Source organism: Pecten maximus, unplaced genomic scaffold, assembly GCF_902652985.1.
Source record: "Pecten maximus unplaced genomic scaffold, xPecMax1.1, whole genome shotgun sequence".
NCBI classification, from domain to species: Eukaryota; Metazoa; Mollusca; class Bivalvia; order Pectinida; family Pectinidae; genus Pecten; species Pecten maximus.
The window spans coordinates 1-21396 of NW_022979298.1; the positions used below are offsets into that span (position 1 = coordinate 1).

At 33.6% G+C, this 21396-nt stretch overlaps 1 protein-coding gene across 1 annotated transcript; it reads left to right on the forward strand.

The window, feature by feature from the left end:
- Positions 1 to 6819: 6819 nt before the first annotated feature.
- LOC117318455 (S phase cyclin A-associated protein in the endoplasmic reticulum-like) lies at positions 6820 to 20788 on the forward strand. Its single transcript, XM_033873441.1, has 4 exons — positions 6820 to 7168; positions 7675 to 7824; positions 15368 to 15559; positions 20626 to 20788. Exons 1-4 carry the CDS (start codon positions 6887 to 6889, stop codon positions 20695 to 20697), a joined length of 696 nt encoding a protein of 231 aa, XP_033729332.1. The 5' UTR covers positions 6820 to 6886; the 3' UTR covers positions 20698 to 20788.
- The last annotated feature ends 608 nt before the right edge of the window (positions 20789 to 21396 follow it).

Genomic DNA, 21396 nt, shown 5'->3' on the forward strand with positions numbered 1-21396 from the left:
CAGAGAATCTCATCTGAGACGTTTCCTGAGTGGTGGTCATCAACGCCAAACGCTTAAGGTCAGAGGTGAAACTGCGTCTAGCCAATTGACCATAATGGGGTGCCTGAGAAATTAATGGCCCTCTGGGCTCTCTGGGTTACATTTATTACTAGGTTTTGAGCTGAGACGAAAAGTGAGTTTGTCCCCTACCGTGGCTGTTTCTGCTCCCTGAGGGATTTCCTACAATACTATAATGTAGAGTTTAGGATTGGTAGAGCAGTTGATTGATCCTTTTAATTGAAGAAGTGATACGGGTAATCATGAAAAATTTGAAAAATATGTTCAGGAAATGCAAAAATTATATTCAACTTTCTAGTTTTCCCGATATCAGTTTATTCAGGAATTCAGGATGCTGTGTTGCTTTCTCGGTAATGGTCAAATTCCCCAAGAAAAGATGAAAAGCCCAAAGGAAATTTATGATTTCTTTATTTTGATTTATATAACAACTTTATTGGCCTGGTGGATAAGTAACAGTGTTTAATTTGGGGGGGGAAACCAAAGAATACCCAAAGAAAACCCATGTGGTCAGGTCATTTTATTAGGAACAGGTGATCACACTCTCTTAGGTAATTACAAAAAAAAACTTTATTTATTTCACTGTAAAATTATGTTATTTCATCAGTAATGGTCGGTTACCATTAGTATTTTAGGGAGTTGTACTAAGATGACGTTCTAAAATTTTAATAGCCAGTTTATTTCCCAATATCCTCTAATTTCAAGGTGATTAAAAAATACTGAATAGTGGTGTTGTGTAATCGGAGATTCCAGTATAGAATTACCATGAGTGATGACGAGTGTTTTTTACGTTTTACCTCCCAAAAGAAGGAAGGAAAAAAACCTGTTAAAATAGAGAACACTTGATCTACCCCATCTTGTAGTTTTTTCTAATTGAGACTTTTCATCGCAAAAAGATAGATCGATAAACGACAAAACAAATAACCGTATTTAACTTGAGAAAAATAGCAGAGGTCAAATCTTTCAAAGTTTTTCTTGGAGTTTTTTCACGGATCATATATCCATGGAGATCAGAAATTTAAAATTTTATTTACTTAAGGTTATTTTTCCCTTTTATGATTTTCAATTAATGGTTTTTAGTGATTCAGAATCTCTGAGTGCATTTTTTTTTACAGGAAGTTCACCATGATGATAGACTGTTTTATGATGAGGAGAAAAAAAATAATAAGAAGATTTTAAAACTGGTTATAACTTTTAATGGTTCGAGGAGAATTTGGTTATAACTTCCCAAAGGTTACGACCGAAACAAATGAACATTGTAATCAAGAGTTATATCAAGATAAAGGACTTTTTTGGGAATATTTCAGCAGGGATCCCTGCATGTTAAATACTGGTAATGTCTACAAAAAGATTCTATAGCTTTTTATGGGGGCGTTTACGCCGCCATATTACAATCACCTACGAGTTGGGGACGTCACAAACTCACTTTCATTTTCGTTATATTTCCTTTCACAGTCATTTTGTAGTTCTTTCGGTTCATATTGATGTGTTTGAACTATATAAAACATTTATGGAAAACTATCAAGACTACAAATAAAGTGCTATTACATGAAAAAAGGTATATTCAGTATAAATTTCTCTTCGGCGGAAGCCCGGAATTTGAGACCTCTGGTGGTAATTTTATAACTGGGGTTTAATTATTTCGCTTATATATTAGTTCCAAGTAGGAGCACGTCTTTGGGTAGTCCGTCATTCAAAGTAGATGTGCACAGAAAGGGTATTAACTATGCTTATAATTTTGGGGGGAACATTTCAGGAACTATTTTGAATAAACAATAAGAATAATGTCTTGTAAAATATCTACACCTGCATCGATTTTTGCAAATCTATATCAAAAATACTGTTTGAAGGGAGATAACTGCGGATTTTTTGACGTTACCTTACAGAGGACACTTGTTTAATACTAGGAATAAAGACGGCATAGCAACCAAGCGCAAACAATTCCCGATTTTCATAATACCCCTCAGGTTTTGGCTAACAACATTTCTTTTGTTTACACCTTGGTAGTTTGTTCACGAGATTTTATGAGATTTGGTCCGATATTTTAGCAAATCACGTGTTCCGCCCTGTTTTCTTTGAGTGAGCACTCTGTCAAATGGAGGCACGTGGACACGGGTTCACACGAAGCATCAAAGTGTGATTTTTGTCGCTAGAAATTAATATCTTCAACATGAATTAAAGGCAAGTTGCTTACAAAGTTTAAATCTGTTTTTTTGACCCCCCTGAAATAGCTTTTGTTTATTTAGGACGAAACTGTTACGTAAGTTGTTCAAGCCTGGCAGACCACAAAATCCCCAATATCTACTGCGATTATAGCCCCGAATTTTCTGGACGATTTTGCTATATACTATATGCAGACTTTAATCAGCGATACAACACCAAACCCTTCGGATTACTGCGATAACTGATCGAGTCCCTGTGTTTCAAATCTATGAATGGGTAGACCTAACGTGATCGGTGATGGCGTGATGGAATTCATCGTTTATTTTTTAATAAGAAAACTGGCACCATATCTGTGTGGGGGGGTCATTTTGCTGAAACCTTCCCCGACAGAGACATATACATAATCTGGGCTTTTGTGAAAAGGTTTACTGCAGTAGCTACTTCGCACTCGTAATATATATGAAAATGCTAAATTTTTATTGAACAGCTTGTCTTATTTTATATTATTCGGCTCACGATTCAACCTTTTCAAATGTTTTCATGAAATTTAAAATTTTTTGGTTTTTCATGTAAATGATAAATACATGTATATCTATTGGCAATCGATATATCAAATTCATATAATATAAGACTTTCTCAATATCAAATTTCCTCATAACTTTCAAAATAAATCTATTTTTGTCTTTTGAAATTTAATTAAAAATGTTGATTTCATGTCACGAACAAAACCCCTTTAAAAACGATCATCAATCTCCTTATTGGTCTCCAGAAAGTGTGAAAATAAATGAAACTTTTTGTCAATATTCTATTTATATGAATTCAGTATAACCATTTAGGTTTTTTTCCAATGTTGACCTTTAAAACATAATTTTATACAAGCAACAATCTGTGGGATGTAAAATATGGAAGGCTATTAGGGGTTTTTCAGGATAATTGCCAAAAGTTTATAAGTACTGTTTCTTATACTGATCACTTTATATTGGGTTTTTGACTATTAGTGTTTATTGCTACTTAAGTGTGATTTTTTCGGCTTAAGTGATAATGTTTTCTTTGTACTTGTGTGCAACAGACATCGCAAGAGTTTAATCTCCACATAAATATTGACTCCTACAAAAGAAGTTGAGTGACCCATGAGGGGGTTGCCTACGAGAGGAAATTTTATCAATCTCATATTGACCATACTGATTGCTCATGTTCATATTTCATCCGGCCTAGAAAACTCTAGAAAAAACATTTTAAATTTATGAAAGTAGCTACATGTAACTCCTTTAATGTATGTGTAAAAATATAAGTATATATATATACGTACAAAACATCAAACTTCAATATGGTAGATATGAACATACTTTTAGGCTGACTGCCTGATAAATAATTTGTACAGAGTTTACAATCCTTTGACTTTCAGCTCATAAATACCCATTTAATTTGATCGGTCGTCATGCGTCGGTTTTCTTCTTAAGACCAGATATCCAGAATGGTTGTCAAAAGGTTCTTAAGCTATTTTATCAAAATTGTAATTTCATGACCCCATATTGTGTCGCATTCTCCTTGGGGAGAGGAATACATTTTACTATAGTTTATATAGGAAACTCATCACACATATTTTAGCATAATTTTGTTTCATTTTCATGGAAATTGGTTAGCACGTGGTTAGGGCAAACTTTTCTCAATGATATATTGTCAGAGAATGTCAAGGGCCAACGACTTGTTATGGGTTCGAATGTCAAAATAAAATCTTTATATTGATTATTTTTTTCATTTCATATGAAAGAACATAGTCCCACTGAAACAGAATGTGCATATTTTATTGTCATCAGATAAAAATATGGCAGAAAGATATGGCACTTGGAAAAGAATCATAAAGCTATTTTTCTCCAGCCAAAATTAAAAAATATCCAAAATTGCAGAATAAAGGTTTTCTGCTCTTTTATCTATAATATACACATGAAGGCTTGATGTTTGGCGCATCGATAACGTATGGCTGGCTACAAATGTTATACTTATATTTGACCTTGACCTTCATTTAAGGTCACGGGGGTCAAATGATGAAGAAAAAATCAAAGTTCTTCAAAATTATTAATTTGGGTCACATTTTAAAGAATCAGCCCTTTTAAAGGTGTGTGCAATGTATCAAGGTCAAATAATCAAAATGACGCAGATATGGCACTTTTAAAAAGAAATTCCTACCAAAATGAAAAATGACCCAAAACTGCACATACACATGAAGGCTGGATATTTGGCAAACAGATACACGTAACAATAGTTACATGTGTAACTGGCTACAAATATTGAGTTTATCTCTCTGACCTTGACCTTCATTCACATTTTAAAGAACCGGCTCTTATGAAGGTGTGTGCGAAGTTTCAAGGGCAAATTATTAAAATGACGCAGACATGCCCTTTAAAGAATGTTTTCTTGCCAAAATCAAAAATTATCCTTAAACTGCAATTCAATTGTTGGCTCAAAAGGGGTCAATTTGGCTCAATTGACATAAATAACTTCTTCTCTGAAACTAAGCAATCGATATAGCTCATACTTGACTGGTAGCATCCTTTTGGGTAGGGATTCAAAATTGTAAAAATGGTGGGGTTGACCCCCGGGGGGCAGAGTCAAAAGGGGTCAATTGGTTTCTCTGAAACTAAGTTATGGATATAACTCACATTGGTGTGGTAGCAATCCCTATGGGGTTGTACCCAAAGTCAATTTCATTTCATGGATTAATTGCACAATTTGGTATAAAACCTACATTTGTATGGTAGCATGGTTATGGGGTGGGTATTCAAAATTGTACGAATGTTGGGGTTAACCTCCCGGGGGCTGAAGGATGGACCAAAATAGGTCAATTTCGCTAAATTGACATTTTTACACAATCCTGATGTAAAAATAGGCCCAGGGTTCTTTCCCCACCCCAAGGGACTTATACAATCATATTTAATTGATATCAAATATGAAAGTTTTCTTCAATATTTTGCATGTAAAACGCTGTATATTTATATACAGTACCTATAGCTACTAGGCTATTATCTACATCTTGGTGGTAAATTAAAAAGCAACAAATCACAGTTTATTGTTAATATTGACATTGGATCTATTAAAATAGATGGAATTGATATCTAATTTTTGAAATAATTGTCCTTAAAAATGAGGTCTTTGTTAAAAAAAAAGTGTAATAACTTTTAAAAGCTGTCAATCTAATTTTGATATTATTCTAAGATCAAAATAGAAAGGAATAAACAATTTTGTTTACAAGATATTGAAAGACATTGTACACTTTCAACAAAAAAGTAGCAGACACTCCCTGTATTTTCAATACATATCGTGTATTGCTATAACTTATCGAATGCATATCTTATTGTTGGTCATTTCTAATACCCAGGCCTATAAAATATAAGTTTGTTTTAAACACATAATGCAAATTTTGAACTACTTAAGTATAAAAGATGGTTTAAAGTATGAATGTTAATGACATGTACCTAAGTAGACGTTGATTTGAAAAAAATTAAAATGTTTGACTTTTTAAGTAAAGGTTTGATTGAAATAAGAAATGTTTAACTTCTTTTAGAAGTAGGTTTGCAACTTTTAAGATGGTTAAAACCATTATGTACATCGGAACAGTCTAAACCATTACATTCATCAGGACTGTGAAAACCATTATGTCCGGTTGGTTTGACACATTTAAGTGGAAATGTTTAGTCATGTTGATATCAGTTTAATTTGTATTCTTGCTTTATTTCAAATATCTCCTTTTACATCTGACTAACGCCTCCTACAGTACTTTCAGTACTTTGATTTACTTAAAAAAAAGAAGAAATTAGCTGCATATGATTGTCTCCCGACAAAATTTCAACTCAAATATGATATATTGCAAATTTGCCTGATATGATTGATGGTATAAACTGAATTTTCCAGATTAATCCAAAACTTTAAGATAAGATTACTGTATCATCAGGCCATGGAGTTCTTCAAAAGCTATCATATATTGTAGAAATATGTGTAATTTTTGTGAGTAATTTTTTTTGATGGATGACCAGTGATTTCATTGACAGATTTGTGTTGTTTTTTTCCGGGTATGTATTTCATAATAGTATAATCCATTAGCAAGGAATACAGCTATTTTTTACAGATCTGTTTTTATGCTTTTGATTGATGATGTTTATTTTCTCCTTTCGAGATAATTTGATGAGGAATTTCACCTAATTATATACATTTTAAAATGTTTTTAAGTTTAGAATTTTGGCAATTGTCTGCAGTGTATGATTAATGATTTCTGATCTCATTAGATTATCTGGGGTAGGTCATTCTCCACCTGTATGCTATATATCATAGAATTTAGGTATATCTCAAATATATATTGAAGCACTCTTGTGACAACTAAGTTAAGAAAACCTGCATTTTGCATTGTATCAATTTTGATTTGAACATTACACTTGATAACCAAATCATTGTTTACTCGTAAATGATAATTGTGACCAAATTAAAAAAGAATAACCATCACTCACATATTATTCGATATGTCAGGTTTTCACAGAAGGTTTTAAGAAGTAAGATAATTTTTACCAGTGTATTTTATATCTATCTATATTTATCTTCTGTTCCGTGCTATCTTCACAGGCACAACTCCAGATATATTTGACCAAAAAATAAGGTCTTCTATACACCAGTGTATTTAATGATTTATGTATACTTATCTTTAGTTTCTTTTTGTCTTTACAGAAACAACTCCATATTTGACCAGAAGAAAGTTGAGGATCCTACCCAGCTTATCAACACTTACGAAATGACAGAGTTGGTCGGGATCGTGTCCCTTCTCTACGGCATGCTGTTACACTCGGGAGCCCCGAGTCGTAGTGATTCCTCCCCACCAGAGTTCCCTCAACACACCATGGCTGTAGCTCTCACAGGGCTTAGAATGCTCAACAATATGGCTACTCTAGACCTTCGTATGTTGCAGGTAAGGTTTCAACTCATCACATACTGATATACATAAAAGTCTCATCATCCAAGATGATACATCATCAACATTATAATTATACACTTCTTGTCTCTAAAATGGCACACAAAGTAAAAAATAAAAACATATCAAATTAACACCAGCAGATTAATAGATTCATAGATAATGTGTTCTAAAAATGATTGCTTAGAAGACTAAAAGTTATCTAATGGATATAGAGGCATAGCAAGATAGAATTTCTTCTGAATGCAATTAATTATTGATGTATTTCAAAAAAAAAAAAAAAAAAGAGAAGCTCAAACTCTGGAGGGTGGTAATAGAGTATTGGTATCGTCTAAAGTTATATAGCAACCTGTATTATATCAATCGCACTTACTAATCTTTATCATAGATTTAGCACTAGCAAATTCATGAATAAAAAACTGTGTGCAGTGTTTTAAATACAAATTTATTAATGATACAAACACAAATGATTGTAGCCAAATCAATGACACATTTTGTTGTAGAAAACTCTCGGAGATGAGGGCATGTCCTTAGAGTTCCGTCACATCGCCAGCTACCTCATGTGGTACTGTAGTCACCACACATCAGAAGATATACTCCACGAGGTCATACAGTGTGTCGGTTACTTCACCGTTCTCTGTCCAGACAACCAGGTACAGTATCATGTCCGCAACATTTACAATGTAATATGTCAGCAAAGTTTTCACATGCAACACTAGACTTATACTTTGTTTTGGACTGGTCTTATATACAGCTACAGTCAAATATTAGCATTGAATTCTGGTTTTGTTACCTAATTGTTGTTGTTAAGGAGAAAAGAAAGTTGATAGGTCACCAAAGGTCAGAGGTTAAAAAAGTTATATTCCAGTAAAGATAAAAATTTGAAAGTTTAAAAAAAAAAAAAAAAAAAAATTACTGACATCATTCTCAATATTCTCAATCGTCAGAGTTGGTTCCCTAAGGAATATATCTTGTAATATTCTAAAAATGATTCATTTGAAATTGAATTTAGATACAATTTTAAATGCAACAGAAATGGGTGTTGAATGTTAAACCATTTTATATGTGTAATTATTACTATAGGTATTTTCATCTACAAAGCTTAAGGCTAAGTAATAAAAAGATTAAAAGCACCCTGCTAACATGGATGATTAATCCGACACTTGAAGGAAGTTTTCTGCAATGATTAAATGATACTGATTATTAGGTGTTCGACCTCTATAAATATGTGTAAAACTTTGCCTGCCTGTTTTGGTAGCATTTAATTACATAGGGAATATAATCAGACATGTTGTTGAGAGAATTACTTGGCCGTGGCGAGTTTACCCCAGAGCGGGTTATTCCAAGAACTACACAGTACGTTATAATTACTTTCCGATTCCTCCTATTACAAGTTAATCTAAGTTTTTGTATAATTTTGACATGTCTTTCCTTCATTTTTGTAGTTTGAAAAAAATATATATTTTGAAGAAAATTCCTTCAGGAGTTTTGCAACCAAATTATACTAAAAGCTTTTGAATTTTTACCAGGAAAAATCCCTTAAAGGGATGAAGCTATTAGACAAAAATTTCTTCAGAATTTTTTTTAGAAAATCTAACAGAACATCTTATCAGCATTCTCAGTCCTGTAGGATAATATTTGTACAGTAGGAATATTCTTTTAAAGAAGACTATAATTAATTTTTTGTTAGTTCAGAGAAAGGGCAAAGTATCAAAACATTGAAAATATTCTGGCTTTATTAAGAAAAGAATATGTGTTAGCGTCAAAGTAGTTTTGAATAAAATGATCTGTAGACATCTTAATTTTTCAAAGTTAATTAGGAAAATAACCGAAGCCTATTATAGTTATATTATATTTATATTTTGACCCTTTCCAGGAATTTCAAGATACATCTTTACAAACCTAGATTCTGCAGTATGACTAGTTGTATAATATCTAATCATGTATATTGTAAGGATTTAACTCTTTCCGTACTTTGTGTTCTTTCTGGATTCTGTATCGGAAGTAGTTATTAGGCTTGACCCAGGCAGTTAAACAAAATGGCTGACTACATTTGCATTTTTGGTGTGTTGTTTTTCTTCATATAGAAATACAAAGGTTAGTGTTATATTCGTACATTATTGAGAAAATATTTAACTAAATTAGATCTAGATGTTGCATTGAACACTATGAAATGTCCTAGACAGTGAAATCTGAAATGAAAATGTAGCAAACCACCATATTTACTTTAACAATCTGTGGAGAAAATATCAGCAACTATTACTCTAACTGAATAAAACGTAACCTGAACGAAACAAAAACCAACTAAAAAATGTGTTTCAAAAATCTTGAACACCTTGTATATGTTATTGTATTGGATCATAGTAAATGTTATGTGCTGTTTTCATGAAATCATCACTTAACATCAGCTTAGCCTGTCGACAGTCGGGAAGAGAGAGTTTAAAATAATGCCGACTATAGTCAACAATTTGGAAGTCTGAGGCTCCACATTGTTATGTCGACAACGGTACAAAAAGAGTTAAACAAAAATAATTCTGAAATCAATACCTATATACATGATATTAAAGTCACAAACTTTTCAGATGTATGAATAAGTTGTAGAAACAAAGCAAGAAAAGAAAATTGGATTGAAAAATTGAGTAAAAACAGAAGCATATGCCTATTTTGTCATAAAATATCTTTTCATTAATTAACATCCTTATATCATCGATGTAATTAGACCGCATTGGCCAGTCAGAATCTGGTCTTGCTCAAAATGTATGACTAATGAACACGGCTATCATATAAACAATGGAGGGGTGTATTGATTATTTATTTGTGAGGTTCACATCACCAAACAGATTTGTGGAGTTAAATTTGATGTCCAGGATATTTCCATGATGTAATTATCATGTTTAATCGTGATATATGTCCATGATGGCAACATATGGAGAATGGAATGGTTTCAAATTTGAATAAGAAAAATTAATTAAGTATTCATACTATGCTTGATTTAGACTTGATAATGGTGTGGAATATATGTCATATGTAAAAAGATTGTGACTTGCTCTTATATCAGGAGTCGGATATTTCCAGTTACAGATTGTTTACCGCCCCAATAATCTAGCCCGAAATGACCAGGGTTATCAACCTACCATTAAACATAGTCAGTCAATCAAATCCATAATCCACACTCTTTACTGACCACATATTGTACCATGCTTATACACCCAGTCTTAGGTGAGCCAATCACATTATAATCATTTCAAATCAAAATGTATTCTAGCGATTTACCGATGTTCAACAGCTACAATGGCAAATTGATTACCTAATTGTTGCAGTTGATTTTTTTTTAACTAAAAGATAAAAGGAGAGGTTGAGCAAAATTTGAAATACAAAACTCATTCCAAGTTCTTTTAGGCACCTGGTATAAAGCTTGTAGTCTATTGTTCCCACGGTGTTACATGTCAAATTATTTATCATTATTTAGTTTATTTTTGGTCAGTTTGTTTGTTAGAATAAATTAAATTCCACACTTAAATTTCCACTAGTTTCACCATTGATGCTATGGTTTACTCTCACACCCAGTTGTGAGATGTGAATTCCAATGTCAATGTAAAACAGATTTTGACAAAATGTAATAAATTTCTATGGAGAATGTACAAAACAATAGCACATATTACTTAGTAGAGATACTCAGCAGAGCTGACATGTATACATGTATGGAAAATCTGGATTTTGGACATTGAAATTTTTTTTAGAACAAGTTCCAAAAAATTCCATGGAATCTGGAAAATTTTCAAAAGGAACATTTTGGAAATCCCAGTCTTCTACATACTTGTTGATATATATTCTGTTGTCAACACCTAGTCGAAAACCATTGAATTTGTCCAATGCAAGTGAAGTCTTGTTCTTCCGAATTATATTTTGTAACCTCTGTTAGGAACAATGAGGTACATTTGTTTTCGTCATTTATTCTTCACAAATGATCGGACACTAGTTTGTATCAATTGATTTATATAATTCTTAAGGTTTGAATGTTTGTGTGATGAAAATGTAGTATCTCATTTGTGGCTTTGGACAAATTGTATAGAAACAATGTTGCTTTGTTTACTTGAATGCATAGTAAGTCATTTCTGAGGTAAAAGAAAGGCCAGGGTTTTCTTGTTCCAGTGAAATACATTGTATTTTGATTTGTCTGACATCAGGTAGAATCTGGTTTACAAATCTCATGTTTATAAAGGAACAAAACACAGCTGCAAGCTTCTTTGGTCAAAACATGAGGAAAATGGACTCCAAGCTGCCATAGAATAAGGCCATTTAATCAACTTTGAGATAATCCCTTGACAGGTAGCCTTTCAGGTTCCTGGCATTATATCTGTAGAGAATACCTTGAGCTTTTGCTGGCTCTAAGCTTGTGACAAGTAATTGAAAAGACACATATTTTGTGTGGATTAGGTCATGATCGGTGCCTGTAAAGGTATTGTAGTGGTCCTCAGGGATAGAGTTTATGGTGAGGATCCGACTATCGGAGATAGAGTGTTGCACTGGAACACATCAATCACATTTGTCATACAGTCCCGGAGATTCTGATACCTGTGTTCCTTCAGTACAATGTCATCTTGATTTTTCTCACTGTTCCTGTTACTGGTATCGCCGATGTGTCATTATGTAGATGAACCTTTCACATCAAAGGATATGAATTAATTACAAAAACATGCAGGAAATTAAAAGAAATAAAGAACACTGCCTTTTCTCACGTACATCATGGATGATTTATCAATAATTACGCTCTTTTGATATTTTAATATCATAATGCAATGCGATTTATCCGACGTTAATTTCCCTTGTCCGTTAACCTAGCAGGTATGTGAAATTAAATGGCAAACACATTCCATTGTGCTGTCAAAGTTCTGCCATAGACTATTGTGATGAGGTTTGTTGGCGATTTTTATTTCTCAGGCTGCTGTTTATGAATCTTTAACTTCTTCCTTACACTAATTTATTAGTTCTAATACATTCTGAAAGAAAAGATTTATTTTTTGTCTGAATGTGATAATTTTGTGTTGAAATTTAAACTTCTATATTTATAAAATTTTAACTTGAGTTCATTTAACTCATTGCAATACATTACAATATTTGACTTGATACAAAATCTCAATTTTTATTTTAGAAAAAAAAAGTACAAAACAAAATTCATTATTAACAATTTCTCTTCAAAGAGGATGTTTTTGTTTAATATCCATTTTGATATTGGCCTACTGGGTTAGATGAAAGTGTTCTATCATCTGAAATATTTTACTATTTCACACTGGTAATTAAAAATCTCAAAGAAAGACAATTATCATATTGCGATTGTTTTCAATTATTTTGATGAAATATTTGTATGGATGTTCTGTAAGGTAATCAGTTTCTTCACCTTTGAGCTAATCAACTCCCTCCTGTAGATAGAGCATCTGGTGATGAAATGAAACTTAATTTATATTTCATGGTGATTAATGTTGTCGATTGATTGTAGGTGACATGTTAGAGCTTGCTAATTAACGGCACTATATCAAGGGGAGGTAACTGAAAATTTATATCTGGACTCCATTTTTTTTTTCAGTATGAAAAATTGTGTTAAAATATAATGTTTTAGTTTCTGTTCAGGTGAAAAGAAGTTTTGTTTGAAATTGAACACTACAAGATAAACATTAGGTTTCCAGATTTCCATAACAAAAGGTTTAAATTATTAATGAATTAATTATTCTGATTATAATTAATTTTCTTGACCATAAGCTTGTACTGCTAAAATAGATCACAGGGAATAACATCTTTTATGTTTTTAGATTTGTTGCTTGTCATTTACTGGCATAACATAGAGTATCATAGGAGACCTGCATGAGTAGTATGAGGGTATATATGGCCCCATCTGTGGTGAATTTTGTCGATAGGTAACTACCTTAAATATAAACTTATTCTTTAGTCTGTATAATGCAGGATAAGATTCAACAGACTGCTTTTGTTCCACTTCTTTATATCTCTGTGGTACGACTCTACAATCCCTTGATTTTGTGGTACGACTCTACAATTCCTGGACTTCCTCCTCAGTATTCCTCATACAGGATACTATAAACTTAACATGTAGTCAAGATAAAATTAACAGTTGCATCACTGCCTCAAAAACTTTCTGTGAATAGTTGTGTGAGACATGAGGTCTGAAGTAATGGTTACCTGACAGACAATGATCAGACCCTAAACCTTCCAATAGTTACTTTATATAGTCCCAGCTAGACTTGGATACAGCGACCTCATTTCCATCAATCACTGACATGCTGTCTAGGACACCATGCGGGCTTTATCTCCTCAGGTATGCCTTAGGACTAGGGTTCTCAGTATGAGAGATGCAAATGAATCTTAAGTTTTCTTCAGCTTTCTCTGATTAAAAACAACTTTCATGCATGTCAAGTTTTGAAGGGTTGGTATAATATAGCTGTTGATTGTTTAGGTCAGAGGTAACCCGAGAAGCAGATGTGGAATAGTGTAATTTATGTGTTTAGGATGAATTTATGAGGAAATACTTATAGAATCCTTGTCAAATTCCCTTCAGGTGCATATGACTCGTATCCAAAGCGATTATGCAAATTTATGTCTTAATTTCTGGAAATTTATTCCGATCTAACAAATTGAGAGATCTTGAAATGCGAAGTGTGTACGTAATATGTCATTATGTGTAAGTTTTAATTATGGGTATAACAGGGTGTCAGAGAGGGCTTTCCGCTTAACTACATGTGTTTCTAAGTAAATGCAATGCTATCTGTCTATATATCAACTTTTTTTTCCAGCCATGCTCAGTAATTTATTCAAGACCTTGTTTTACTGTTTCAATTCATTGAAAATGTTCATGCTAAAACACTGTGTTTTAATTGTTGTGCAACAAAAATATAAGATATTCTTAAATGGTCTTTAAAATTCATGTAATTTATTCAAATGCTTCATGTATACTAACTAAAGGCTTTTTGGTCAAATTAAGGCTGCCAAAATAAATGTGCTTAATAGAGAAATTTACCTGGTATACTTTATGTCTTTATACGATTTAAGATTTATTCCAAAATCAGTATAAATTGTCGATAAAAGACATTTATTTCTGGATATCTGTAGTAGACTTGATCAGTACCGAGTAGATGAAATTGTTTTTGTAAGCTGAACAGTAAATATTGTACAAATACATCAAGGGTGTCTGTGCAATAGTCCAGAATATACGACTCGAGGTACTGGTAATTGACCGATGTTCTATTGCACTCGGCCTTCGGCCACTAGATCATCGGTCAATTACCAGAACCGAGGGTCAAATATTCTGGACTATTGCACAGACACCCATGATATACTTGTTTTATTACATCAAACTACCACTAAAATACACTTAGAATCACTGACATCTAGACTTTCCTGTAGGCCTAGAAGTCACTATGACTGTCGTCTGGGGAGTGTTGACATCTGAGTTAGAGGCTTGAAAGGGTAGGACTAAATTCCGAAAGGTCACAGTTGTTCAATATTTTAGCCATGCAATAGTTCAAAATATAGCTTATATGTACAGTTAAGGAAAATCAACCGCATCACGTAATAAAAAAAGAAGTGATGCTATTAAGTAAATAAAGCTACAGTATCACCATACCAATGCTGAGTGTGACTTTCATCATATTGAAAATAGAATAAAAATTATGATACTTACGGAAAACGTATGACACTTTATTGGTGAAAGAGAATTTGTTAGCCTATATTAGTGTAAATTCTGTTACAATGCTAGACAGATGTGAGACATTGTCATAATGTGAGACATGAGACTCATTGTAATGTGAGATGTGCTGATGAGGGATGTCCTAATTGTTAGCCTATATTAGTGTGAGTCCTGTTTTAATGCTAGACAGCTGTGAGACATTGTCATAATGTGAGACATGAGACTCATCGTAATGTGAGATGTACTGATGAGGGATGTCCTAATTGTTAGCCTATATTAGTGTGAGTCCTGTTTTAATGCTAGACAGCTGTCCTAACTGTTAGCCTATATTAGTGTGAGTCCTGTTTTAATGCTAGACAGCTGTCCTAACTGTTAGCCTATTTGTGTGAATTCTGTTCTAACTCCAGACCAATGTGAGAGGCATGATTGAGATATGAGATATGACACCTACAATGTAAGACATGTTGTAATATGACACTTAATGTGAGACTATGTTACAGGTTGTGATCCAGTCCGGCCAGCCTCCGACCATCCTACAACAGATGTGTTCACTACCATTCCAGTATTTCTCTGACCCACGCCTCACCAATGTCCTGTTCCCGACCCTCATCTCATCCTGTTACAATAACCAATCAAATCGTCAGATCCTAGAGCAGGAACTCAGCTGCATGCTTCTGTCCAACTTCATTGAGGTATGTACACTTGTTCAGTCATCATGTCAAAAGTACCAAAAGTTGTTCAACATTGTGATGTTGGGCCATAAACAAATCTCTTTTGGGACTAAAAAATCACAGGTTTCATAAATGAAATTTATTTCATCCCCTGGCAGAGTCTAAAATGGAGAAATATTTGTTAAACATCATGTATGATATCACCATTACTATGAAATGAATATTACTGGGAAATGATTTACCCTTAATAATGAAATATCAAGATGAGCAATGCAGGCCTTCTGGGCCTCTTGTTTTGTACATTATAGCTAGCAAATTAGAATAAATATACTACACCTGCACTAAAAGAATATACAAGGAGGATATATTTGAAGATGAGCAAATCAGAACAGTTTTAGAATGTTTCATTTAAATTTTGATTTAATAATGAAATACTAAGATGAGCAATGCAGGCCTTCTGGGCCTTTTGTTTTGTTCATTGTAGCTAGCAAATTAGAACAAATATACTACACTTATGCACTTATAAAATAAGCAAATCAGACCAATTTTAGAATGTTTCATTTGAATTTTTTATGGATTGAAAAAGAGAAAATATTGTGAACAAACCATCCTCTACCTGTTAAGGATGTCAAACCCCAGAACATTTGTCCAGTATAACAGTTTGCGATATTTCAGTCTTATTCTTCTAAATGTTTCACATGTTCTCTCCATTTATTGACTATTATGATCATTCTCTATGCCTGAATAGTGATTTCATCCACCAGATGTTGATAACTGGCAGCACTTCTCCGAGATCATATCAGGCAATTTTTAAAACAGTGTCGTGGGGAAATAAACTTTTTACCCGCCGGCTCCTCCAACCACTATTGTCTATTATACGATATTTTGTTTGCGGATGCGGGAAAATTGTCATCAGTGAATCGGCCTGATCACCCTCGTGTCAATAGATAGGTAGATAAATCGGCATGCAGATGTAATTACGCAGCTTCTCTCCTGAATATTTAATACTGAAAATATCATAATATTGTCATAAAATGGTCGTTGACTGTATTCAGGTTGATGATGGGCCACAGATGAGCGATTTGTAGTGATATCTGATCTATTGGCCACATTGCCTGTTTAACACATTAAATTTTTATTAGTTTTGTAATCGTACTTTACGGAATGTGTTAGGTTTTTAACAGGTAGTGTCACGCCTTTCACATAGGTGAGACTGGCTGGGAATATCAGGGGGATTGTAATCTATTAGGTCAACTTTAGATCACAAAAACAATAACAATATGTTACTAGATTTATAGCAGCTAGATGTTTACAGTTGGCATGTTAATAATTTATGGGCAAGAGTGCCTATTTAGAATTTTAAAAACTGAGATCATAACTGTCCTTCTCTGGTCCGAAGAGTTGATTGAGCTCTTACAGCCATAACACATAGTTAGTCATTATACGTTTGGTTCAAAGACTAGAAATAGTTAACAATAATGTTAGGGACTGCTTTGGGTGAGAGTGGTTTGTGGAGTAGAATTGTTGGTTAAAGTTATAGTACCTGGGGTCTAGAAGGTTATGGGCTGATTTATAATTTAACGGGGAAATACCCGATAGGTTTGAAATTTTCACAATAATATCACAATGATGACCAAATTCACAGATACCAGATTTTTCAAAGTTAACCATATGATAACAGATTTTTCAAAGTTAACCATATGATAAACTATTTGAAGCTTGTTTACCCCCCCAACCTCCCGAAGAAAAATGCAAATATCAAATTAATGAGAAAATAATTAGACTCAACATATGGCCTTTAAGAGTTTAGTCATAACCTGCTAGTTACTTGAATTATGTGGTTAAAATTTTTTGATGTATTGGTATCCTTGAGCTGAACTAATTACATTTGGAATCAATAACAAAGTTCTATTTTGATTCTGCTTGGGAAGGACATTTTAACTTTTATAATTTTCAATTATACCAGATGAATTAGCACAAACACTATAATATTCACATAATTTCATTTTACTGTTATATATAAGTATTGTTGAATTTTGATTCCTATATAGTTCTTAAAAAAAACAACTTGAGGTTGGCACCACGCATGGTGTCTGGATAAAACCACATTTGTGTCTTACTTAGATAACCACACTTATTTAGAAAAATCAGGGCAAGTAGATGATTTGATACAGGTCCACTGGGCCTTTTATTTAAAGGGAAGACTCGGATAGATGTATGAACAGAGGTATTTTAAAGTTAGTGTTAGAGCCCGGGTTTATGTTGGTAAACATGAGTTTGTTTGGGTACATTTGATTACTCCTGTGTATACAGTTGTGTTACAGTAATTTTTTCAATCAATAAATACACTGAATATTTTTGCTGAAATTACATTATTGATATTGGAACAATAAGATCGAAAATCAGAATAGTCTTCTTTTAGTTAGTCGTACTAGAATCGACCGACTTGTCTTCCTCTGGTTATTGTCACCGCCCCCTCAAGTGTTTGCTCTCCACCCGACACTCGTCACCATTGTTAGGACAATTCATTAACGGACCTCAAGTTCTATTGTACTGCACAGCTTTAAAAAACAAATGGTGTCATTTTCATTCAGTGACTACAGTGTATTTTTTAAAAGGGTTGAGTTGATTTATAGGTAATTCGGGGATTTTATGCATGGCGCAGAGCGAGTTTGTTTATTGGCACCGACTGCTACGGGGGATTCTACCAATGTTTGTTTACTCATGTCATTGAAACTATCTCCAAACATATGTAACTTGAAACTTGGCTCAGAACAAATACCTTTGTGTCGGTATGAAAATCCGCCCTGTGTATCTGGTACCTGAATAGACCCAGATCAATGCATCGACAGTCACCAACTCCCGGAGGAGAAGGGAGACAATAAGCGAACTTCCTGTTGAATCTGTTGGTCTGGCCAATTGTTTAACAAGTTGTAGTGTAAACACTCGAGCCAGCTTCCTCTTGTCTACTTTATAATTACGACCAAACACTGATTAATGAAATGACAATGTACGTGGGGCGAAACTCTCTGTTAGAATTGGCCGCAGTCTCCAATATCTCGAAACTGGACCGCTGTGTTACGAGCATCGATCATTCAGTATTTATCTCTTGTCTTTGAAGAGTTCCGACATGTACCTGTAAACAAACTAAAATAACAAAAGCTTTTCAAGTCAAAATCCACTGCTATATAATTGAGGTTAGGAGTTTTTGAATACCTGGTATTTCAGTCATTGGGAGAAAAAAAAATTGGTGAAATGAATCAAAATGCAATCTTGCCTCCTGCATATACACATAGGTAGAAATAGTGGTCATTGTAAGGTAGATATAGTGGTCATTGTAAGGTAGAAATAGTGGTCATTGTAAGGTAGATATAGTGGTCATTGTAAGGTAGATATAGTGGTCATTGTAAGGTAGATATAGTGGTCATTGTAAGGTAGAAATAGTGGTCATTGTAAGGTAGAAATAGTGGTCATTGTAAGGTAGATATAGTGGTCATTGTGAGAAATAAACATTGTGCATAATTTGTAACATCAATTTAATAAGAAATAAAATCAATGTGACAATTAGGTTAAATTGTTAATTATAAAATTCTGTGATACTTGCATATTGGTTTGTAATATGAGAGAACCCTTGTATGAGATGTAGATAAATATATCATACCAAAAATTATAAGATATAAGCGGTCAAAATCAAAATGCAGAAAATCTTAAGAATTTAAATGTACATATATACATAAGAATTGTAGTCACTGAGATTTTTTTGTAATATTAATGTCATTTTCTAAAAAAAAAAAAAAACAATTACCGAAGATTGGTGTTTGAAATATTAGGATAGAAAATATTTTTTGGAACCCACTTCAATGTGATCTGTTTTCTTTCCTCGTCTTCCTTTCAGTACATTTTTTCAAACACGTAAACCCCTGGTATAACTGTCCGTATTGATTTGTGTACTTTAAAGAGTTGATTAAACCACATGTTCCGACTGTGAGAAATCGGTGGTAGTCCGGTGATGTTTTGGTGTGTTTGTGATAGTCGAGTCTGTCGTGCTTACGTACAACTCCTCTGTTATCATGCATGTCAGTTCTGGGGAAGGAAGGATTACGGCACTGGTTAAGTAATTCTGGGTAATTATGTAAGTGCTAAGTCTGGCCCTTGAAGGGCACTTGTATTCACCATGCCTGTCAACCATACACCCCCTCACCAATCTAAGTCCTGGCACTTGTGCCGTTTTCAGGCATCTTGAGATGGAGTGCTGTAATTAACGTGTCAGGATCACTCCGACATTTTGCGCATGTTGTATTTTCGTTTGGGTTTTATAACTTCTAAAGGTGCAACTTGACTAGTTTTCATCCTCCATGTTACTCAATGTAAAATGTGACAGTTTAGAGAGAAAAAAATCACCATCAATTTTATGTAAAGGTACATTTGCTGTTGTTATTTCCAACATGTGTCACACACTTGTACAATGCATAGATATAGATATAGGATTTAAGATAAAAAATATCTAAGAGAACTTGGTCAAAGGTGAAAAGTTTTCCTAAGAAATACTGAAATCTGTATGAAATAAGTCAAAACTGATTAATACAATTAATTTAAGTAACACCTTCAGGTTAAAAAGGAGAAAAATTCACCTTTGTGTCCTGAGAAGTATTTTCCCTCTGTATAGCAATTTCTCCCATTTGAGGAGATATGTTACTTAAAGTAAAAGAGATTATATATTGTTTAACCTCAAAACGAGAAGAGAAAAATCTGTAGTTTGAGAGATTCTCAAAGAACCAGCTTTCTGTTACGTTCAATTAATAAATTTATTCTCCTATTCAAATCAAGGACAGTTAGTTTTTACTGTAGATATCCAAACTATTTATATTACAATTAGCCATCTTAACTTTTGTGTTATTAAGATTAATGTTGATTCCATCATGTGTACTGTAATAGCAGTCGTTTTGTATAATAAACATATGCCGGTAAACATGCAGCGACCTTGAAGGCAATAATTAATATTTTCTGATCACATTGTATGATTGATCACGTTCTATCTGAGTGGTCAATGGTTTCTAATCTTTTCTCATGTCTTTGTATTTTTATAGGAAAAACAGCTTGAAGTCCAGCAGGCGAAACTGCATCCGTCTAAGAAAGGTAAAATTGTCAAAAGACATTAGCAAAGATTTTGATGTATTTCCTGTAGAAATCTACAGGCATTTCCTTATCTGAATAGTTTTTTTCTGCTGGCAGTAAGATTAGTGCCAGCCGAGGCAACAGGGCTTTCCTTAATCCATTAATGTATAAAATATCAGGGATTCTTATAAAACCAACTCTGTTATATAACTTGATGAAAATTATTTTTATGTCGATTGTTTCTTCTTGAATTCTTTTTTCAGTTTTTGATTTCAAATTGTCTTGTGTAGCTTTATTTCATTGAATAGATTGCTTTTGATTCAAACTATTTAGTTCAGTTGTTGATTAATTTCATCAATTTGGTTCAAATTCTGTATGATTAAGCTGACAAATCACCGACTCCTTGGACCAAACATCACCGGGACAACCGGTATGACCATTTTCCTGGTTTTCCGTCCATGTCACTATAGCCAAGTGTCACCCTGGTTGACTTTTCAGCCCAAATCCCGAACACTTTTGTTATTGTTCTTGAATTAATGCTCATCGTAATTTATTGACCTTAAGAGGCCCAGTGAAGATGGAAGTTTAAGGCCAAGTGATGGTTGACAGTGTCCTCTGCCATACTTCATGACAAACGAAAGTGTCATTAATCTGCTCTAATCCTCTCTGTCTGTCAGAGGTTTGAGGGTTCCACTGGCCACACCTTGAGTGGTCGTTAAGATTACAGGTAAACACAGGTAGAT